Source organism: Clarias gariepinus, chromosome 10 (genome assembly GCF_024256425.1).
Source record: "Clarias gariepinus isolate MV-2021 ecotype Netherlands chromosome 10, CGAR_prim_01v2, whole genome shotgun sequence".
NCBI classification, from domain to species: Eukaryota; Metazoa; Chordata; class Actinopteri; order Siluriformes; family Clariidae; genus Clarias; species Clarias gariepinus.
In genome coordinates, this window is record NC_071109.1 from 25,632,583 (window position 1) to 25,657,002 (window position 24,420).

The following is a 24,420-nucleotide window of genomic DNA, read 5'->3' on the forward strand; positions in this document are numbered from 1 at the left end:
CCAGGAAATTTAGGGCATGAGGCGGTACACCCTGGACAGGGTGCCAATTCATTGCAGGGCACACGCGCTCGTTCACCCATAATGACCATTTGAGCAATTTGGGAACACCAAATAGCCTAATCTGCATGTGAGGGAAAAAACAGATACCCTGAGGAAACCCACCAAGCACTCCATGCACAATGACCCAAGGCAGGAATCAAACCCTGTGACCCTGGAGGTACAAAGCAACAGCGCTAACCACTAAGTCACTGCTGTCAGGTATCACATTTATAAAAAATATATATATATATATTTCCTGAAAACAAAAATATATTTCAGGGCTCAAACTGTAGTTCTGTGAGCAGCAGGAATTATTTTCACACATGAACTGGTCACCACATTGTTAAATGCTAATCGAATTAAATGTTAGATGTTAGATGTGCGCCTTTTTCCTAGACCAGGCAGTTTATTTTCTCATTTCCCCGCTCGTTACCCTGGTATTGCTCAGTGCCTCCCCCTGGCGGCGATTAGGATTTCCTAGCTCCGGTGTTAGACCGGTTACTAGCACGGCTCTTCTTAGTGTTTAATGCCCCTCAAACGATCGAAGGATGTGGTCTTTCTTTGCGAGGGATCCCGTTAAAGATTTCAACTATGAAATCGTACCAGACAGTCCAGATAAAACAGGTATATGGACGCTTCATCGTGGGAAACGCAAGGTGAGACATCAGAGAGCCTGTTATTAAAAATTGCTGTGTTGTTCCGCGAATAATTACAGGCCGCGACTGCATCCTCGGGCTGGAGTTATGGAGCTAACTCGTTAGCATTCACATGAGCCCCCCCGCGATACATTCCACATAAATATTAGAGAGTTGAACGATTGACAATTTGTTCTTTTTGTTTGTCTGTTGTCATGTGTGTGTCGTCGATATGGTTTATCGTTTTTATAAGAAAGCGTGCAATATGAAACCGGTTTACTAATATTGATAAACAGCCACGTACCTAGCTGTGGAAGCTAGCATCTTCGCCACGTCAGTCGGTCCACTGTGGCACCGAGCTAGCTGTTAGCTCGATAAGCTGGCTAGCATTAGTGGTGATGCTGTGTATTTTACCCCAAAGGGAAAATGACATTTAATGCATCTGAATTTTTAATAGTAAGCATGGTATTTTTTCGTTTTCTATCAGAATGTCTTGCAAAAATCGACAAAACGTGAACACCTGAACCTGTGAACCCTTTAAAAATACACAGCGCTAGTTATCCTTTATGCTAAAGGGATAAAAGTTAATCAAACAGGTTATTAAACCCTTTGGACGTTTTAGTTAAACGTTACAGGAACATTTGCGATTGGTGGTTGATTAGTACTGTGACCTATTAAATGAACAAGTATTGTATAATCTGTATTTATTACGTTTAATTTATTCATTCATCCTTACTAGCTCCTGGGTTTGCAGAATCACAATGGCTTCACTATTAAACTACTTAATTAAGGCATTTATTAAGGTTATCTTTGAGTGTCTGAAATGTTTCAGGCACTCCAATGCAGCTGCTCATTTATTTAGTATTCTCTTAAGGACATACCACTCTCATCCTAACCTCCTGAAATACTGAACTGTTATCGGAATATATTTGATGTGATCCAGTTGCATTTGCCGACAAAACACATACATCAATCAGCCACACCACCAACACCAAGACCTGTGAAATGAAAAACATTGATTATCAATTATACACCAGTAAACTGGTGACAGGATCATGGGCACTCAATAGGCACATTTATGCCTGCGGGGATTCTGGCCAGAGAAGCCAGTGTAACACAAAAAACGTTTATGCTCGCCATGAATGGACTATCACCCAGAATAACACTGGATGGGGTTTAGCAGGCTGAGAGTTCAAGGTTGTTAATTGGCCTGCAGATTTCTTAAATCTCAAACTGCCTGAGTGTGCATGGAGGACTCATCAAGCAATCCGTAGTGTCCAAAGAATCCACTGCTAACGTCCTGGTGCTGAACACCACAAGACACCCTCAGAGGTTTTGCATAGTCATGCCCTGATGAGCCAATTCTGTCCCAGTTGCACACAGGGAACCCACACCAAATTGTTTGTTTATGATAAAGTTAAGAGTGTTGTGTTGATTGCATGTGAATAAAGACAATGACAACATCAATTACAGATTATTTTATTTATCAGCATATATTATTCTCTGAAGTTGTCCGTATGGTTCAATTTATAATTTTTTTTTTTTTTTACTTTACTTTGCAGACGACTGGGGAGCCAGTGTCTGTTTTTTTGTATGAAGTGGCCCAGGGTACAGAGGAGCAGACGCAGCTGGCCAAAGCAGCATTCAAGCGCATGAAGACACTGCGGCATCCCAACATTCTGGCTTATGTCGATGGACTTGAGGTGAGGACTGATTAAGGTGGATTAGGTGAACGTACAGCAGTGCTGACTCATCCAATACAGTGGAAGGCTCACAGCACAGTTTGTTGTTCTTCCTGTAATATTGTGCTTTGCTGTTAGAGTTATGGATTTGATGGCATATGTCTGAAGAAGCAGTGAGGTGTGTTTGAATTCAATTCAAGACTGACACTAATTCCTTTAGATTGAATTTCATGAATGAGCTTTCAAGATAGGGGTGCTGTACTGTTTTAATTTAACACAATGTTTTTACAGAATAGTAAAAACTGTTTTTGCAAAGGGCTAGTTTCAGAATTATTGAAACACAGACAATGAATAAGTGAAAACTCTATTGGGAGTAAGAGCACTGAGGCTCTTTTGGTTATGTTGGGCAAAGTAACAGCCAGGAGTCTCTTCATGTAAAGTCTAACAAGCAGTGCACCTTTGACAGGGATCCTGGACCACTCCTTTATGTACAGTTCATACAATTTAATGTTCTGGGTAGGTATAGGGTACAGCTGAGGAAGCTGAAATGGTCATTCTGAATCACTTTTTTATTTTATTAGATTTTTTTGCAGTCTTTGGGGTTACTTTGTTTTAGAGTTTGTTTTTTTTAATTCAGCCTCTATTATTATTTTTATTTTTTGGCTGTTGAGCTACAATTTAATAGCACTTTGAGGTGTTTTTGATTAGCAGCTGCAAACTACAGAACTACAAGGTGAGAGATTGTTTGCGTTTACTGTAAATATATTCCTTAAGGGAATCATTAATTTTTCCACGTTTTTTGTTTAAGGAAAATATTTGTACACAGATGTTCACATGTCGATATGCTGCAAATTCTTGCAATTATGTAGGGTTTTATGTGTAATATAAAACTCTACATAATAGACAAATAAGCAATATGCACAAGAGGGGGTGCTGTTGTACTAAATATCAGCACTGCTTTGATGCTCAGTACAACAGCGTGACCACGAGTGTGATTTTTGCTTTTATACAACAGTTCTACGAACAAATTATAATCTCTTGATATTAAATTTTGTTAATTTATTTAATCAGGTATTTGGTTCCACCAACATACAAAAAGTCAAGGACTTGACTGTTGCTAAGCAACACAAACAAAAAGCATATTCTTTCACCATAGCGTGTCCATCTTTTCCCTGTAGTTTGTTACACTGAAGCGTTAGCTGGTGACTGACAGTCCATGTAATTAATAATTATTAGAGCACTTTTGACGGGGTAGTTATGCATCTACTTAAACATCCTTGTGCTGTTGTACTCTATGTTCGCACACTTGGAATTCCTCTTGTCCAATCAAATAACTTGGTCGAAAGTAACCATTGTGCAAATAAGGAATAAAACACGGTTAGGCTCTTGTGGTAAAGTACAGTGGAACCTCGGATTACGAGCATAATTCATTCCGGAAGCGGGCTCGTATTCCAAAACACTCGTAAACCAAATTTAATTTTTCCATAGGAAATCATAGAAACTTAAAATATTCTTTCTACAGCCCAAAAAAATAAATGCATAAAAATAATTAATACAAAATATAAAGTAAAAATAAAACAAATTAACCTGTACTTTACCATAAAAAAAAAATAAATCCCGACAGATAAGTGTTTCTGTTTGTGCACGCAGGGTGTGTGTAAAATGTGCATGCACACACACATGTTAACGGATAGACTGTTTTTAAAACCGTTTAAAAATTAGCAAGGAACATCCCTAGTCACACTCGCGTAAGCGCATACTAACGGGATCACTGCTATAAAGTAAAACAACAACAAAAAACTAATTAAACAGCACCTTACCTTTGAAAACAATCGTGACAGAGAAGAGTTTGTGTGTTTGTTTGGCAACCTGAGAGAAGGGGGGCTAAAGGAGGGCTCGCTCGCGTTTACAGCCCCCTTCTCTCAGGTTGCAAAACAAACACACAAACTCTCTGCCTTACACAGACACAAACACACACACGCACACTCAAAAACACTGCAAGCACTAAGACCCAGCAGGGGAGACGATAGGTCTCGGCTTTACAGCTTCCCTCCTCTCAGGTTGCCAAACAAACACACAAACTCTTCTCTGTCGCGACTGTTTTCAAAGGTGAGAAGCTGTTTAATTTGTTTGTTGTTGTTGTTTTACTTTACAGTATTGATCCCGTTAGTATGCGCTCACGCGAGTGTGACTAGCAATGTTCCTTGCTAATTTTTAAACGGTTTTAAAAACGGTCTCTCCATTAATGTGTGTGTGTGTGTGTGTGTGCGCGGGCGTGTGCACGCACATTACACACACACACACACACACACACTGTGTGTGTGTGTGTGTATTCACCCAGCAGGAGAGACGATCACCTACAATTCCGCTGCAAAAGAGAAAAAAAACTGTTGGCTCATTTGTGATGACGTGACGCTCGGTGTCATGATACTCAGTGCTCGTAAACTAAGACAATGCTCGTTTTTCAAGTAAAAAATTATTAAAAATCGTTGCTCGTTTCGTGGAACACTCGTAAACCGCGTTACTCGTAATCTGAGGTTCCACTGTAATCATCAGCTAGGTTGTGTAATGCAACCTAATGCAAAGAGGAGTTATTGTTAACACCCCACAGTTGATTCATTTTTCAATTAAAGCATTTGTCATTCAGTACCACAGAAATGGAAAAAGTAAATAACATGTTTACTGGAGACTGTTTCTGTGTTACATAATCATTTTTCTTTAGAACAGAAGATGAATTTAGCAGCGAAAATGGTCATGCTAAAGATGTTATTTCTGTCCTGTGTCTGATGGCAGACAGAGAAAAGCTTGTACTTGGTCACCGAGCCGGTGACTCCACTTGCAGCACATTTGAAAACTCAGGCAGAGAAGGGTGGCTCAGGAGAGCTGGAGATTTCTTGGGGCCTTCATCAGATAGTGGTAAGTAAATGGAGTATCTCACACACATGGGGGTACCCTTTCCTGTATAATATTTTTTCTTTTTTTTATTATTTACCGACACAATTCTTTGTGACCTTTTTTTCTCTCTTTCTAATTTCTCATTCCTCTGCAATCAGAAAGCACTGAGCTTCTTGGTGAACGACTGCCATCTCTTGCACAACAACCTTGGCATTTGGGCTGTGTTTGTGGACCGAGCTGGCGAATGGAAGCTAGGAGGGTTGGATCATGTAACCTCAGAACAAGGAGAACCTTCCTCGTTGCCCCCTGCCAAAATAGTGAACCCAGACCTGGAGAAGTATGACCCACCAGAAGGCTCCAGAGGCGGAGGAGATAAATGGTGAGTGAGATATTAAGAGGGAGAAACAAGCTCACTTTCACAGGATAACACAGGACCAAACTCTGGGGAAAACCCAAGTTCAAGTTCAAGTTCAAGTAGTTCAAGTAGGCTTTATTGTCACTTCAACCATATACAGTTAGTACACAGTGAAACGAAACAACGTTCCTCCAGGACCAAGGTGCTACATGCAACATAAACTTACAACATAAATTAACAAAGAAGCTAAACTAGCTAGCTAGGAGGCCTAGTTAGCTGGCTAGCAGAGACAAGACAGATATTCCTAACATAAATTACAACATAAATTAAATTAAAAAAAAAAAAAAAAAAAACTAACTAAAAGACTATCTACAGGTTTCTTCTTCCCAGACAACAGACAACAACATAAAGTGCACGTGCAAATGTGCAAAACGAGCAACAACAAAGTGACAGTGCGACGACAACGGCATATCAGAACAAAAAAACATAAGACATAAAATATGGTGTTGAGGTAGTAAAAAACATAGCAGCAAGAATTGGTATTTGTGCAAAAAGTAATGAATATTGTGCAGAAGAGATAAACAGTGAGGCATTTACAGATGTGTGTAGGATAGTTTGTGTGGGTCAGTGTGTCTGCGCTTGTGTTGATTTGTCAGTCCAGTCACAGTGTTTTGATGTATTAATGTAGTTGAGTTGTAGTAGTTAAGCTGAGTGATAATGTTTGTGTGTGTGTGTGTTTATCAGTTCAGTCCCTTTTTGTTGAGGAAAACCCAGTGGGTTTCATAGACGGATCCTTCTACTTTTCTAAAAGACTATCAAACAAGGGTGCAGTTCTGTTTCACTCTTTAGTGTTTTAACATGATGTAACTTTTCCAACATGAGGAGAGGTACAGTACCAGTTCAAAGTTTTTTATTTTATTTTATTCATTTTCTATATTTTAGAACAAAACTGGAGATTTAAAAACGTTGAAATAACTCACATGGACTTAGGTAATGAAATAACAACAACAGTTAGTTATTTTAAGACTTTACAAAGGTCAACTGTTCTGGAATCGTTCTTCCAACAGAACAGTATTGTCAAGTGCATATGTAAAACCCATCAAGCATTGTAATGAAACTGCCTCTCACACGAAGACCAGGAAGACAGGAAAAGTAAGACCAAAACTTACATCTGCTGCAGAAAAGTTCATTTAGGGTTACCAGCCTCAAAAATCAACAATTACCAAACAGCACCACAGATTAAAGCTGTTATAAAGCTTTACAGAGCATAAGTAGCAGACACATCTCAATATCAACTGTTCGGGGGAAGTTTTGCAAATTATAGATGCCTTCGGCATTGTTACAGTGTACTGTAGAAACAAAAATAAATAAATCAGGAAAGACTATGGAATTTGGTATGTCCAAATCTTTGACTGGTTCTGGTAAATTTTTCTTTTTGTGCCAGGGAGAATAGTGTCTCCAGTAAATCACTCTTGATGGAAATGAAAGCATCTTTAATTACGCATGTCAACATCTGCCTACTTTTTTTATGTCTATGATTTTAGTTTGTATATTTTCTAAAGTGGTTTAGAACCATTTATAAATAATGCAAGAAAATAAAACTGTATTTTCCATTGTGTTTACTCAGGTCAGGAGATGTGTGGAGACTGGGTTGTCTCATTTGGGAGGTTTTTAATGGACCTCTGCCTCGTGCCTCATCGCTGCGATCTCTTGGAAAGGTAACATCATTTGCAATATCAAGTCCCTAGAACAACCCTACACCAAATTTGTAGCCAAACAAAGGATTGCCAGAGACTATTTTGCTGCAGTGTATTTTTATAAAGATGTTTTTAAGCATAAAAAATACTTTAGAAACTCTCATGGAGATCCAGTTCTTTAAACACTTTATTACCCTTTACCAATACTTCTCATTCCTGGCTCTGTGACGTATATGTAGAATGACAAAAGTAATGCAGATTGTGAGACGGATCTAATTCAATACGTGGCTGAACATGCTACATAAGTTCTACACAGAACTCAATCCACTATTCATCTTTCCTGGCCCAGAAACTAACACCTAAATTTCTGAGTCCTTGTGTTAAAAAGAATCGTCATAATGTGTGAAGTGAGAATGACTGAAAAAAAAAAAGGAAATATTGTCTTTCTTAGATTTTATTTTTTTTTTTCAAGAAACCGAAAGTAATTTATCAGTGATGTGCTTGTTTTAAATTCTGTACCTTCACTGTGGCATTAAAATAAATGTAATTGTTTAGATAAAGAAATTATGTGCACTCTGATTTTTTTTTATTTTTTCACATGTGCAAATTTTCTGTGCGTAATAGGTTCCAAAGCAGTTAGTGCCGCATTACTGTGAGCTGGTAGGAGCGAATCCAAAGGCTCGGCCCAACCCGGCCCGCTTCCTGCAGAACTGTCGCACTCCTGGGGGCTTTCTGAGCAACATTTTCGTGGAGAGTAACCTGTTTCTGGAGCAGATTCAGGTAGATTTTTACCGCTGTGTACATGCCGCATCTTTTACAATATCATAGATCTATGTAAGCAAGCTAGCATTATGTACCTAAGGGTAAATCAAGGTGATGTTAATATACTGCTCTTTCTTCCATATATTAGTTTTTTTTTGCTTTGCTTTTTTCAAGTTTGTTTCTTTTAGTGACCATATTTAAGATTTGATAATGTATTTGTATGGGGATTTGTTATGGATTGACTTTTTAATGTTTATTTAAATCTCAAGTAAAATGTGTCTCTTTGTTTAGATTAAAGAACCATCAGAGAAACAACAGTTTTTCCAGGACTTGAGTGACAATCTTGATTCTTTCCCTGAAGATTTCTGCAAGCATAAAGTCCTGCCTCAGCTCCTCACAGCCTTTGAGTTTGGAAATGCTGGTGCCGTTGTCTTAACACCACTTTTTAAGGTAGCTCTAGATATGGGCTTTTGGTGATTGTTAATTCTTAAAAATATTTTGCATTTGTATTTTCTTTCAGGCAAAATCTTGTTTGTTGGAGAGGTATAATTTATTAATCAGTTTTGTAAACTTGGTCTTTTGCAACAGTTTAGCATCTTTTGATGGATAAAGGTATCTGAATGATGTAGTGATGCTGAAAATTCTTGATGATTAATGGTTTAACACAGTAGTTAATTAAATTAATATACTATTGCACAGTTTTAATCATAAAGTAAAAAAAAAAAAAAAAAAAGAAATCCCCTCTTATTATATCCCTATCCCAAATAGATTAGGGGAATATAATATATTCCTCTGTATAATATGATTCTATATTGGTTTTTTCTGTCAGTCTAAATAGTTTTTCTATCTGGGGGGAAAAGCCTTCCCCATAAAAGATATCATGAAATGTACTGTAGTTAATAAGAATCCTACAATAAAATGACCCCCAAGGCAGAATCTGACTTTATAACTCAGCTTCATCAGTTTTAATTCTGATGTTCGGCTCCAGGTGGGAAAGTATTTATCTGCAGAAGAATACCAGCAGAAGATCATCCCCGTCATAGTGAAGATGTTTTCCTCTACTGATCGGGCAATGAGGATTCGACTTCTGCAGCAGGTCACAATTTGCATGCAAACTTTTAAACTCTTCATACATTCATAAGTAAAAGTCTATTAACTAGTAATATTAATAATCTGTGTCGTTCTTCTTTTCTTGCTTTCTAACACAGATGGAGCAGTTTATTCAGTATTTAAATGAAGCAGCAGTCAATTCCCAAATCTTTCCTCACGTAGTTCATGGATTCACTGACACAAATCCAGCCATTAGAGAACAGACAGTTAAGGTAATGTTACACCCGTTTGTCATCTTTTTGTCGCCTTTTACCAACTTAGCAGTTTTTATTTATTTTAAACATTTCTACTGTTTAATATTTCTTGCTAGAATATTAGTTTTATTAATTTTTTTTCAAGTAACATCAGGTGAACTTCAGGGAAATTATTCCTATTTTAGACTGCAGGTCCTTATATAAAGTATGTAATAAGATGTGAATGTCTTGTTTATTTTTGCCCTCTGCAGTCTATGCTTTTGTTAGCTCCCAAGCTGAACGAGGCCAACTTGAACCAAGAGCTTTTGCGCCACTTCGCAAGACTGCAGGCAAAAGATGATCAGGGTCCCATCCGCTGCAACACGACCGTTTGTTTGGGCAAGATCGCCCCCTATCTCAATGCTGGGGTAATTTATATTTTTAGAAATTCTGGTCTACTTACCCACATCCCGCAGACTTCACCCAGACACCACACACATGCACTTTGACTTTGTACTGGTTTCATTATGACCATATATATATATATACATTATAGTATTTTTTATAACCCTGCCTACTGCTTAACATTAATTGATGTCTAGTTTGCTGTCTGTTATAATGATAATTTTTTATTACTTTTTTAAATAATACAATAATAAGCTAAAGATATACCTCCCAAGGAGCCAAGCCATCAACCCTATAAGCAATTTAGATTAATATTCTTTATTTCTTTAGACACTTTTGTAGTGCCATCCAATGTAACTGAACATTTGATTGAACTTTAGCCTTCTCTACACTTGGCTTTAAGGGCTTATCTTTTCCATCACATTACATTTTCCTTCCTCTTTATTTATAGTCTTGTGTGGACATATGCAAATAACTGACGGCTGTATTCCATTATGTGCTCCATTATATAAAAGTTGCCTGATTAGATTATAAAATATTATTGTTTTGCAAGTTTCCACTCCTGATTAAACATTCTAGGTAAATTATATACATGTACTGAATTTTGAAGTCAAAATAGTTTGTTTGGACATGTTCAGAGGCGAGATTGTGAATATATTGGTAGAAGGATGTTGAGGTTGGAACTGCCAGGCAGGAGGTCTAAAGAAAGACCAAAGAGGAGATTTATGGATGCAGTGAGAGAGGACATGAAGTTAGTTGGTGTGAGAGAAGAGGATGCAGAGGATAGGGTTAGATGGAGGCAGATGGTTCAAGGAAGAAAATAGTTTGTTCATAGGCCGCAATCTTGGTTCAGGACTAATATATAAATGTCACAGACGGTGTTTTTCTTCTTTCCGATCTGGTTCAGATGCGTCAGCGGGTGTTAACCTCAGCATTCTCCCGTGCCACTAAAGATCCATTCCCTGCATCACGTGCAGCAGGAGTACTTGGCTTTGCTGCCACTCATCACTATTACAGTGTGAGTGAATGTGCCATGCGTGTCCTGCCCACCCTCTGCCCGCTCACTGTGGACCCTGACAAGAATGTTCGAGACCAGGTAAATCCCCATCCCTTATTGAGCCCAGCACTCGTATCACACTGGAATACAATAGATAAATAGATAGATATTGATATTAAGGAAGTGTACAAAATGGTTCAAATTTTTTTTTTATTATCCCTGTAGGCATTTAAAGCCATTAAGAGTTTCCTGAATAAGCTGGAGACTGTTTCTGAAGACCCGTCAAAGCTGGCTGAAATAGGTATGGCTTATCTAAATATCAATTCCAATATTTCTCCATAATGGCTATGACTTGGCTTTTTCCTTTTTATAACCATGCCGTTCTGTGTTCCTTCTGTTTTAGAGAAGGATGTGACTGCATCTGCACAAGCAGGTAGTTCGGCAGCAACATGGGCCGGCTGGGCGGTAACAGGAGTCTCATCTCTCACGTCCAAACTCATCCGGAATGCTCCTCCGGGCACTGAGGGGGCAACAGCTGAAAACGCCCCTGCTGCTCAACCTGCAGCTGCTACCAGTGCCACAAATACAGCAGGTAAAGTACACTCGGTCAAAAATTTAAGTAAGTACTTGTGCACTTTGTGTTGCAAAGCATTTCTTTACTTATTTTTTATATTTCATCAGGTTCAGAGACAAAAGCACACGCAACCAGTGCTCCCTCCTCCTCTACTGTTACTGACCAAACAGAGCACACACATCATACAGAACAGACAGAAGAGCCAGTTGCAGATCGGTGGGACGATGAAGATTGGGGAAGCCTTGAGGTGAGTGATTCAGCAGCCTTTCTCACACAAGTTATTTATATAAAATTTTTCAGTTATGGTTTACAGATAAGGGTCTTTGGTTATTAGAAACACCTTTACATTTGCTCATTCGTGCAGAGCTCATTTCGTACATTCAGCACAATGAACAGAAATCATGCACTCATATCTGCATAACAAAACACAAAACTTGTTTATGTGCCAGCCACTTCAAGCCAGTTAGTTAAACTGATCTAAACTCCGAGTTAAACTATATCATGTAGGAAGCCAATCGTCTTGACACAAAACCAAGAAGTAGGGGCAGAAGTACCATCTTGGTGCTTGTATCTGTCATAAATGAATGAGACGTCAAGTTAAACTTTATTTAGTTAAATTGTTGGAATGTGCAGTCTATGCACATTGAATATTTATGTTTAAGCTGAAATTGAGCCTTGAATACGTGGTTGTGAAGAGTGTTTTGTGTGTGTGTGTGTGTGTGTGAGTGAGAGAGTGTTCGGTCCTTAGTCTTTGTGTCTCTTTTGACCTCTCACTTGTTAACACCATGTTCCCACCAGCAGAACTGCTGTTTATTGAATGTTTTATGTTGTGCAAATCCAAGGAGATCTTTGGAAAAACACAAACCAGTCAACCATGCCATAGTAAAATTTTCTCAGATCACATTTTTTTCCCCGATTTTAATATTTGATGCATGTGAACAGTAAATGAAGCTCCTTAATTGACTGAATGAAATATAGTTCAAAACCGCAGATCTTTCTAATAAAGTAGACAGTGAATATATTAAAAAAAATTTATTTAACCAAAGTTTTATTGTGCTATGTGCTCGTAGGACCCTGAGAAAGTGCAGACAGACCCAGATGACTGGAACTCTGATTGGTCCACTATGTCTTCATCACAGAAGAAGAGCAGTGTATGTGCATCCTGAATTTTGTTCTGTTGGAGTAATATCAGAAGTAAAGTAAACTTTGGAGTTTAAAAGGATGCTCTTCAGTGTGCTTAACATGTATAAAGGAAATGGCAAGAAATCATAAATTATCACTAAAAAGAAATCTGCTAATTCTTGTATTGCTAAATATATGTTCATTTAGTTTCACTTTCAATTCATTTTGAATGTTGAATTTTGTTATCATTGATGCTGAGTAAGCATGGTTAAGGATCAAAGAACTTCTCATGTGAAAATCTATTTTACTTTCTGTTATGTCCCCATAATGTATCAGATGTTCTTGCATTTGTTGTGACTTTGATGTGTGTTGTATTATGCATGCAGGGAGTTTAGGGATATTTAAAAATTGTGTGGTTTGTTGGTTTTACTGCAGGCGGGGCGGACTTCCTCTGTGGCCATGAAAAAGCAGAGCTCTGATTGGAGCAGCTCTGGCTGGGACGCTGATGATAGCTGGTCCAACGAGAAGGATACAGACGGTCAGGGTCAGAGTTCACCAGCAGATGAGGGATGGGGCAATGACTGGGAAGACGATGGGGCACTAGCAGAGAGCTTTACCCCGACCCCACGGACCAGTGCTGCAGCCTTTCTCCCTAAAAGTGCTAGTCCTAGCCCTGGGCAGGAAAGTCCACGACTGGCTAGTGAATATAACTGGGATAGTTCAGGTGCAAAAGGGACAACATCTGACCTGTTCTCTGGCATGTCCCAGAGGGCCAGCACTGCTATGGTGAGATGATGAGTCAAAGAAAGCAAGGAGAAATGAAAGCTGGATGCATTTACGGGAAATGAAATGTTTCTTGTAAGAGCCATGGCATGTTCTAAACGCGCGTGTTTTTTTTTTGTTTTTTTTGTGTGTGTGTGTGTGTGTGTGTGTGTGTGTGTTTGGTGTTTGTGGTTTCTTTTTAGAAGACTGATGAGGGTTGGGGAACAAATGCTGGAAATGACTGGGGAGCAGAGAACTGGGAGTCCTTGGATGGTGATCAAGGTTAGTTTAGTTATATAGCCTTTCCACCACCATTCCTGCACATTGTTTGCATTTTACAAACATAGCGTTAAAAGGAAACAAAGACCTGATAAATCCCAGTTGGACAGTGGTCTAAAAATTTAAGATTAAGCTCATTAATACTTCTGTAATTCTCCAGTTAATAAAAGAGCATAAGCTTCTGTGATAGCGATAAAAACTAAAGTGTAAAATGTAACTGTTACCCATACCTGTTACCTATTGTTCTTTAAATACAATTCTGCTGCTAAGTACATGAATATAAAATCTCAATAGTGTGAAATCTATCCAAGTGTTTGTTGTGGCACTTTGCAGTGAAATAGATTTTTAGGTCTCATAAAGTCTTATACTTTATTTATACTTATTTTACATTTTAATTTAGTTGAAGGGAAATAATTTATCCTATGAGTAGATCAATGCAGAAACGTACTTAAGTGCAAGCTGGTTCCAAAACTGGAAATATTAAGAAACTGATAAATAATGAGAAACTTATGTAGGTTTCAGGACAACTCTACAACATTATAGTCAATATTTACACAAATCTTTTTCACAAAAATACAGTCTAACTGTATAATCCTGTGGTATTATTATGTGTCAATAGTTTTTAAAGACAAGTGTTTACCTTATTCCTTTTTTAGGTCTCAGTAAAGCCGAATTAGCCAAGAAGAAGCGTGAGGAAAGAAGAAAAGAGTTGGAGGCAAAACGAGCAGAAAGAAAGGCTGCTAAAGGTCCCCTTAAACTGGGTGCACGCAAACTGGACTGAAGGGGAAAGAGAGAGGGAGAGAGGGCGCTATCCTGAACCAGAGTTATGTCCGAGGATCAGGGTGGACCAGCAGCTGAACAGAGACGAAAGGGAAATTGGTCAATGCTTGTTCTTAAGGCAACATTCCATGAAGCATGTGAAATGCAAGTTAGAGGAATCAGAGCTGTTTCTTCATTGGCTGTTGGTTGGGGTGGGGTGAAGGAGTGACATCGTACTGTTTACTCGCTAAAAGATATTTCTGAGTAAAGGATCATCCACTCTAAATCAATGACTTTAATCTTATCGCCTGATATTAGAATAGAGGAATGGTTCTTTTTATACGGTATCAGTACATCACTTGTGCATGGACACCTTTTGTTGGTAAATGGCACTGGGAGTTAATCACATTTTTTTATATTAAAAAAAAATATATATATATATGTTCTTCAACTTAGATAATTTAGTATGTGTGTATGTTGAATATACACTTCATACTGTTTTCTCATGCCCCTTAATGAACAGCAATGATCTTTGAACAAGACTGGAAGGCTGCTTTTGTGTGTGTAGCAATCACAACCCTGTCCTGCTCCCAGGTGGACTTGCATAATTCCAGTGCATGTGTGGACAATAATAAATGTTACAATACAAAATACCCATGACAGCTGCTGTGACAGGGTCTATGATGACGTGAGGAGGCTATTCACTGTTTTTATTGTGCCTTTTTTCATTTCCTTTCAGGCTGGGCCAGGATGTCTTAAGATATTGAACGATGTTTCCTTCCCCCACCCCCCCAGTGTTTTATGAAATGACTTCAGTCTGAATGTTAGTTTTATGATCGGGTGCAATATGTGCAGAAGGACAAATCCTGTATTGTAGACACATATTACAACCTTAAGAAACAATATTAATAAAATCCTATGGGAGCCTGTCTCTTCACATGAACTTCTGCCACTTCAACTCTTGCTCAAATGTAGTGTGTTTTACTGCCAGGCATTCACTAGGCATCAACAAATCTGTTTTGTCAGCAGAGCTGGACATGAATGACGAATGACTTTTTGAAACATTCTAAATATAGGAGGTTATGGATTTAAGGGACAGAAATGTTGGTCTTAAAAGGAACACTGGTTCACATATGGATGTGCTCTTATAGGAAAATAATCAGTGATGTAAATTATTTTTCTGTAACAGCATGTTGTAAACTGTTCCTCCTTAACAAATTTGTTAAAATGTCACTTTTTTTTGTTTATCACAGAACACTACATCAGATACTAGTTGTAAATGATCTACCATATACTTTCTTGTCTATACAATATATCATTACTATAAAAGACATTAAAATATTTAAATGCTATTTAAATACGTGCATTATAATAAATCTGTGACTGGAAATGTAGCCAAAACTTTTATCCTAGCTACTTTCATTGACCAACAAGGATTTCTACTTCAACAGTGGTGTAATTAAACATACCTAACTTTATTCAGACGTGTCAAAGCACAGCTGGACATTTGAAAGTAAATTGGCACCACAATGTTAACTTGATTATAAAACAGATTTTTCCATTTTCTATTACAAGCTTAATAAACATTTATTTCAGCCCATGACTCAAATAAGTAGCTCACTTGGGAGAGGAGATGATAAACACCAACTTTTTGTAGTTTCTAGACCTGACCCTTAAAGGTCTGATGATGTTGGACTATGGAATTTAACTCCAGTTTAACTGTTTCCATACCATAATATACAGAACACTTTATACCATGTTTAATACAGAAGAAAGGAATGGTGAAAATCTTATTGTTGAAGTGAAGCTAAAGTACATTGGTTTTGGCTGACACTTATTGGTGAGTCTTTTTTTCTGTTTTTTTTTTTTTTTTTTTTTCAAACTTTTTGTCATCATTGATATCTCTTCTTAAGACTTTTACAGCAACCAGAGGTTCTTGAATGATTGCTGTAGTAATACTAAAGCACAGTCCAACTTTCCACACCTGCAAATACCACAGCGACTTGACAGTATCCAAGTTTAAATGATCAAATCAGCTTTCTTGTTTTATATTTCAAGGTCACTTAAGGCCTGGCAGACACTGTATATATTTAGTTCAATGTAGCCCCAAACCAGATGTTCTATGTGGGCCAGGGGTAGCTCAGTGGTTAAGGCATTGCACTACGGTTCAGAAGATCCCAGGTTCAAACCCCACAACCACCAAGTTGCCACTGTTGGGCCTTTAAACAAGGCCCTTAACCCTCAACTGCTCAGATGTGTAATGAGATAAAAATGTAAGTCGCTCTGGATAAGAGCGTCTGCCAAATGCCTAAATGTTCTATTAATATTGTTATAAATTATACATTACTTAGTTCCAACTGAGCAATCTGACTGGAGAGGCTTTCCATGAGTGGTGAAAAAATCAGAAAATAAGGTTTTATTTCTCTGGATCACTGCTTTGTTCTTGCTAAAGATGCTCCTTCTTTTAATTTTCATACTCTCTCTCTTCAAAGACCTCTGGAACCTAATTTAGCATTGCTATAATGTAAAATAATGCAAGAATTAATGTGACCCACAATGTTATGAATGTGGGGCTGCTAATCCTATATTAGGCCTCTGTAAAAGCCCTTTTTTGGTGTATTTTAAAGGACATATTCACTGCTAAATTTATTACAAAAACTTCAGTAGAGTCTGATATTGTGTTATAAACAAGGGTTCTTAAACTTTTTAGCTCAAATGTCTAAATCTAGTTTTTATTTAAAGTCAGAAGTATGACGTAAATGATCCACGGTAGTTTACCACAGACACATTTGTAAATTAATTTGCCAAATTAAGGAAATTTTATGGTGTATGGTGTCAACTGTAACCTAGGAAAACTCTCACAGCATTTGTAGCTCCTAATCACCAGGAAGCAGAACCCAGCTGGAGGTGGTCCTTCTCTTTACAGATTTTCTCTAAATGTTTAAGGTTTCTTGTCTGTTGCTTGGCAACTCGAATTTACAGCTCTCTCCATGAATTTTCTATTGGATTAAGGTCTGAAGACTGGCTAGACCACTCCATGACCTTAATGTGCTTATTCTTGAGCCACTCCTTAGTTGCATTGGCAATATGTTTGGGGTCATTTTCATGCTGGAAGACCCATCCACAACCCATCTTCAGGAGGTTCTCATCCAAAATTTTACAACACATGGCCTCATCCATTGGTCCCTCAGTGCAATCTGTCAATCTGTACCTTTAGCAGAGAAACAGCCCCAAAACATAATGTTTCCACCTCCGTGCTTGACTGTAGGGACTGTGGTGTTCTCAGTGTCATAGTCAGCATTTTTCTTCCTCCGAAAACAGCAAGTCGAGTTGATGACAAAGAGCTCAATTTTGGTCTGATCTGACCACAGCAGTTTATCCCAATCTTTCTCTGTTCATTGGCAAACCTCAGACGGGTCTGTACATGTGTCTTCTTGAGGAGGGGAAGCCTTGCTGCGCTGAAGGATTTCAATCCATGCAGGTGTATTGTGTTACCAATGGTTTGTTTGGTGACTGTGCTCCCAACTGCCTTGAGATCATTCACAAGCTCCTCCCGTGTAGTCCTGGGCTGGTCACTCATTTTTCTCATAACTATTTTTACTCCATGAGGTGAAATCTTGCATATAAGGCCATTAATGGTTACTTTGTATTTCTTCCATTTGTAAATAATCGCTCCAGCTTCTAGCTGATGGTCTTGTAGCCCATTCCTGCCTTGTGCAGGTCTAAAATCTTGTTCCTGACTTGCTTTGACAGCTCTTTGGTCTTGCCGATGGTGGTGAGGTTTAAATGGAAGATGGAGATTTTATGGACAGGTGGCTTTTATACATAACCACATTGTTGTTAGGAGCACCTTCTTAAATTAATATGTGTACCACAAGAGCACATAACCAGTCTGGGAGAGGCAGAATTATTGTTGGTTGGTAGGGGATCAAATAATTACTTCCCTCATTGAAATGCAACTTAATTCATAACATTTGTATCATGTGCTTTTTCTGGGTTTTTGGTTGATATTTTGTCTCAATCCTTTACCATAAACCTATGATAAAAATTATAGACCCTTCATTTCTTTGTAATGAATTTGTAGGGGATCAAATACTTATTTCCCCCAGTGTATGTGATTTTGTAAGCAAACTATGAGAATATTATGATCTATAGTGCCGAATGCAGCACTAAGATCAAGTAAGACTAATACTAAGATGCAGCCTTGGTCCGAAGCTAAAAACAAGGCACTAGCGGATTTCCTGTACTTTGATGGGGCCTGAAACCTGACTGAAATTCTTTGAAGATATTGTTTTCCTGTAAGAAGGCGCATACCTGTTTTTTTTTCTAATATCTTAAATATAAACAGAAGGTCTGAAATCTGTCTGTAATTTGTTATTTGATTATAATGTTCAATTCAATTTTATTTATATAGCGCTTTTAACAATGGTCATTGTCTCAAAGCAGCTTCACAAAAATGAAAGAAAAATTCTTTAGAAAAGAAAATATTTGGAAGTGTGTATGTATGAAAATGTATCTAGATAATAATGAGATGAATGAATAATGAATGAAATGTCTCTGATAAGCAAGCCAAGGGTGACGGTGATGGTGGCAAGGAAAAACTCCCTGAGATGTCAATAGGAAGAAACTTTGAGAGGAACCAGACTCAATCAGGGAACCCATCCTCATCTGAGTGATAACATCGAAATAATACAACATCATGTGTGTTGTGCAGGTAAAAGTTCAATATAACAGAAGTTATTTAAATTAACATGAAGTCCAGTTCAGCACAGGGAGTCAGTAGGTGCAGAGGGCAGATGGGGTCTGGATCACTGGGAGCACAGGAGCAGGATGCTACACATATATATATGCTACACTCCAACTATCATAAAGCAGAATCCAGCTGGAGCTGGTCCTTCTCTGGATGCCTCAGGAACTTCGCAGGGTTGGCCTTTGTCTACTGAAGCTGGTACAATCTCCAGATGCCTCGGGATGGGTAGAAAAATACAGAATAGAGGAGAGAATTAGCGTATTCTGGAGTATGAGGTTATATGATGAGTTACGTGTATGCCAAATGCGTCTTGAGTCTACTTTTGTCTAACTGCAAAACCATGTCTGCTACCCGAACACTGTCTGGAAATCTATTCCAAAGGAGAAATGTTGAAATTATGATGTCATTTCCTCAGAGAAGAATTCTTATCTTACCTAGTTAATGTATGTAAAAAGGTTTACCGAGATATGTTGTTATAAATGTTTAATTTGTTTACTTCTTTGTTCCTTTTGCCATCTTTTATCAGAAAAGACAAGTGGAAAAAGATTTCTTGATTGTTCCACTATGACTTTTTGCTGCCTTCTTAAAAAAAGAGAAAAAGGAACAATGCACCCCATAAAATCAATTTCCTGACTTTCAGTTCCCTTTCTACACCATTGTGAGTTAACATGAACAGTGAAAGTTGTACAGAGTCTGCCTGGCTTTAGACTTGACCCCAAACTAATGACACATTAATCTTTGACCTGTCGAGCTCAGCCTTGCCCTGGATTTAAAGTCTGTTACAGTATGTTTACGATTCTTCAGGACCACTCAATAAGGCAGCTGATTTCCTGCATAGCTTGTTTCTTCATTTAGAATTTCTTCAATGGGTTTTTTTTCCTTATCCACTTCATTTTTTAACAATGCACTTCTCTACGGGTTTCTCTTTCTTTAAATTCAAGTTCAAATTTTATTTGTCACATACACAGTCATACTCAGTAAAATATGTAGTGAAATGCTTATACGACCACCTGTGACCTTAATATTTTTCAAAACAATTGACAAGAAATAAAAGAGAAATGTAAAAAGAAGCAAGAAATAAATAAATAGTTTAACTATAGGAAGTTAGACCAAAATATAAAAGTTTTCGAAGTATATAAGAAATATAAAACTTTTCTGTACAAGACAAAATAAATTTAAATTTAAATGCAAATAAAAAGTGGAATGAATGGAAAATGTCCAGAAGTGTGCAAATGAACATTGTGAGTGCAAGTGTGCACTATGCAATATGTCTGCAAATGGTGCAATGTCCATGGTCCGGTCTACAGTGTATTGGGCTGTGTGCACAGAGAAATAATGACCATGAGAGACCATTTCTGTGCAATGTTGCAAAAACACGGAGATGATTAGTCCTGTGTGTTAACCTGGTTGAGAGACTGTATCGCCTTCCTTGTCTTTCATCATACACGTGCTGTACAAGGCTGCTTAGGCAAGGTCAGGTATGTAAACTAAGTCTCCTATTAGACAATCGGTATATTTCTGGTATAACAATAAAGTCAATACAGAGGTCTATAAACCCACTGAGTGGGTCATAATCATCTTCAAAATGGCCTTACTAGCTGCCCTGACTTTCTGCTAGACTACTAGACAATTTAATGACCTTGATGACTGGAAATGTACCCTGTGGCTGAGACATTGGTCACCAATAAAGTAAACTAAAAAGGCAATTTCATGTGGTCACGAGTGCATAAGAAAAACATTCATTTTGAGTAATAATGTAAACCCTAATATTCATTAAAATATTCTTCTTTCCTTTCCAGTTCATGTGGCTTATGAATAACAAACTGCGAGCACAGTGTTGTGTGCTAAAACGCACGGATTGCCCGCTCTACACAATCACTATAAAAATATGTCTTAATTTATAAGACATAACATATTAAATAACATAATTTTATCATCTATATAAATAAAGGGCAGGTTTTGTCTGTATATTGTTCAGAACTTGTTCTTTTTTTCATGATATCTTTATCTTTGAAGGTTTTCTGTCTGTATGTATGTCTGTCACAACATCACACAAAACTGGCTGGACAGAATTAAATGTAACTTTGGCAGTACTTAGATATCTGCCTGAAGTTATGGATTTCTTGACTCATAAATATATCTTGGATTATGTTTTAATAGTGCTAATCATAACTATACAAATTCTTTTTCTGAATGTTAGTTTCAAAATAATGTTGAAAGCTCTTTAGATGAAGACTAAGAGAAAGAAGGGAAAGCCATTTTTAAAAAAATAAACACAAGATTTATTCACTGTACTGTAATAAAGCTCTATTACTTGTAGTTTCTTGTGCAATATTGGTTGAGTAATACAAGAAAATGATTCCATCTATACAAGTTTTTTAGTTGTGCTTTATAGTGTCAAGATGGCTTCTTTCTAAAGGATTTTTTTAATGTATTATCTTCTGTTTTTGAAACCTTTTTGGTATGTTCTGAAAGTATCGTAAAAGTCTCCATAGCACAACCTTAGTTGTACCAAAAGCTTGGTGCAGTAGTGACACATTCAGGGTGTTTAAGAAGAAGAGTTTATGAAATAAAGGGACTTGCTTTTGGATTTATTAAAGCCAAGGATCACCTGTATGATGGGGCCTAGCCTGCTTCATTTAGAAAAAAAAGAGGAAAGGATTTTATTTTTCAAGTAAACAGCACTGGTGAGCTCATTCTATTTCATTTGTTTTTAGTGTTAAATGTTATTTGATAAAACTAGTGTGTTACTGTTTTTGGCAACTGTTTGAGCTGTAGTGCAACTTGTTTAAGTATCAAAGTACATTTTTCATTGCTCATAACTTTAAATCCGTTCCAAAAAGTTAGAAATGCTTGGAGTATAGATTAGCCTAACTGCCGTTCACAATTCTGTTCTGTGAAAAAGTCATGAAAAATCATGAATGAACTATGATTAACCACATTGTTTGGAAAGCTTAGTTAAATTTGACTGCCAGACTTGTTGAATCAACAAATCACTTAAATAGAACCTGTCTGACAAAGTGAAGGACAGTGAGTGCAACACATCATGCCACGGTCTACAGAAATTAAAGAACGGATGAGAAATAAAATAACTGCTATGTATCAGTCTAGTAAAGGTTACAAAGCCATTTCTAAGGTTTTGAGAAAGCAATCCACAGTGAGAGCCATTATCCACAAGTCTATCCACCAGCCTACCCAAATTAATCAAAGTGCACAACGATGTCTTATCGTACACAGAACTTTTTTTTAATGGTGCATATTTTGTAGCATGAAGAAATATGCAGAGGAATGTCTCATACAGATAGAGCTGTTCTCAGACGTGTTTCTGTTTTTCCTATTTTAAATATTTCAGTTATAGGATTATACCTACTGTATATACAGTACAAGGTCAAAGTCAAGGTCAAATTTATTTATATGGCACATTTACAACAGTTTGTGCTGCCCAAAGTGCTGTACAAGCAGACAATAAATAATAATAAAAAAAACACATCCACACAATAAAAATACAGGAAAATACAATACATCAAACTAGTTAAGGGAAAAAAAAACAGTTAAAGTAAAATAAGTAAAATAATTAAAAACATCCATAACGATTTAAAATGCTCCAAAGTTTGTGCAGATCTGACATTCAGAGGCAGACTGTTCCAAAGTCTGGAGCCAGCCACAGCACATGCTCTGTCCCCTCTGGTTTTTAGCTTTGTTTTTGGAGTGGTTAAAATGAGCTGAATCCTGGATCTCATGGTTCTGGGTGGAACATTCATAGACAACAGCTCAGAAAGATAAGAAGAAGCCAGTGAAGAGAGGCAAGCACCGGAGATATATGTTCTCGCCGCTTGGTACCAGTCAGCAACCGAGCCGCTGCATTTTGAACAAGTTGGAGACGCTGTAATGACGACTGGTCTAGGCCATAATAAAGATACTGTATAAACTGTATATACTGTACAGTATGTAGCAAATATCTGCTGTAGAGCAAAGATGTAGTCACAAAAAAATTATTTCTACAATACAAAAAAAACTATAAAAAGCAGTGAACAGTAATTTAGGAAACAAAGCCATTATTCTTTTGCACAGTGCTGTATACATTTTATATATTAGGCACTCTGTGGGATATAAGGGCAACATGGTGGCATAGCGGTTTGCACTGTCACCTCTTACTTCCAGGGTGGAGGGTTTGATTCCCGCCTTCGGTCTGGGTGCATGGGGTTTGCGTGCTCTCCCCATTGGTGAGTTTCCTCCGGATAATCCGGTTTTCAATTGGTGTTCCCAAATTGCCCATTGTGTGTGCCCTCTAATGGATTGGCACCCTGTCTAGGGTGTACCCCACCTTGTGTCCTATGATAGGCTCCAGGTCCCTGCGACTCTGTACACAGGATAAGTGGAATATAAGATCAATGAATTAATTATATTGCTGGAGATACAAAAAAAGTCCTTTGATGGTCTAGGTGGCTAAGGCTTAGGTTTTTGCTTTGAGCATCTGAGGAGCTGGGTTTGAGTCCCACTGTCGGTGGTTAGAAAAATGGAGGGATTGTGCCAGAAAAGGTATTTGGCTGAACAGCTGTGCCAAGTTGTGTGTGGATCAAATGGTCTGCTGTGGCAATGCTGCTGAAATAAAGTTAGTACAGTGCAAAATTAATTTATACTAATCTAACGCATTGGATGTCTTTTGTAAATTCATAAAAATAGATTCTAGCTCATATCCTAGCTGTGATTTCGTCCTCTCAGCCGTTACATTTTATACAAACATAATCTACGCCCTGAATATCGTGTTCTCATATCCAAGAAGTTGAGCTCCCTATGTGCCTCAGAACAGATGTCTTCACCTTAACATTCAGTGGTGACTACAATCAGTTTATTTCTATTCTATAGGCTTTTTTCCCTCTACAATCCAACAGGCAAGTTTTAAAGCCTCTACAGTCAATGTGGCACAATTAATACACAATAAAAATGTGATTTTTGTAATACAGGTCTCTCAAAAAAGTGGTTTTCTTATGATCACACAGGTGTATAGTCCCAGTCCTGTAAATTCTCATCACACTGTGTGTGTATGGCAATGCTCTTATTTATACTATAAAACATAGCTATGGTTTTATTATTGATATCTATTTATAAATTTTTTTTTTCAACCACATTTCTTTCACAAAGTTTTAGGATAGTTTTGATAATCTTTTAAGGGATTCTTAATCCAGTTCCAGTAATTTCAGTAACTCTCCTTAGTTGTTTTCTTTGCTTGATGCAGCCCAATAATTTAACCTTTCTGTAATGATGACATTATCCTATCCTTATCCTGTCCAGCTGGGTCTTAATTTAACACTGGGGAATTTGCTGTGTTAACTTACTTAATTTACTTTTCCTGCAAGGTGACTTTGACGTTTAAGATGTTTTTATATCATGTTACTGGCATAGACATAATTTCCATTTCTCCTT

At 37.6% G+C, this 24,420-nt stretch overlaps 1 protein-coding gene across 2 annotated transcripts; it reads left to right on the forward strand.

Moving 5' to 3' along the window:
- The first annotated feature begins 523 nt into the window (after window positions 1-523).
- scyl1 (SCY1-like, kinase-like 1) lies at window positions 524-15,189 on the forward strand. Of its 2 annotated transcripts, none has more exons than XM_053506391.1 (18): window positions 524-695; window positions 2,237-2,377; window positions 5,150-5,272; window positions 5,410-5,630; window positions 7,234-7,324; window positions 7,928-8,083; window positions 8,357-8,515; window positions 9,054-9,161; window positions 9,274-9,387; window positions 9,621-9,776; window positions 10,661-10,849; window positions 10,976-11,051; window positions 11,154-11,342; window positions 11,432-11,571; window positions 12,395-12,475; window positions 12,882-13,232; window positions 13,412-13,490; window positions 14,144-15,189. In XM_053506391.1, exons 1-18 carry the CDS (start codon window positions 588-590, stop codon window positions 14,266-14,268), a joined length of 2,607 nt encoding a protein of 868 aa, XP_053362366.1. In that variant the 5' UTR covers window positions 524-587; the 3' UTR covers window positions 14,269-15,189. The 2 variants fall into 2 exon arrangements, with proteins under 2 accessions (XP_053362366.1, XP_053362367.1); XM_053506392.1 differs by having other exon boundaries at window positions 13,415-13,490.
- The last annotated feature ends 9,231 nt before the right edge of the window (window positions 15,190-24,420 follow it).

Coding starts and splice junctions, on each gene's coding strand:
- scyl1 (XM_053506391.1), top strand. CDS start 588: ATGTGGTCTTTCTTTGCGAGGGATCCCGTTAAAGATTTCAACTATGAA. Junction 5,631..7,233: donor AGAGGCGGAGGAGATAAATG/GTGAGTGAGATA, acceptor GTGTTTACTCAG/GTCAGGAGATGTGTGGAGAC. Junction 11,343..11,431: donor CAGTGCCACAAATACAGCAG/GTAAAGTACACT, acceptor ATATTTCATCAG/GTTCAGAGACAAAAGCACAC.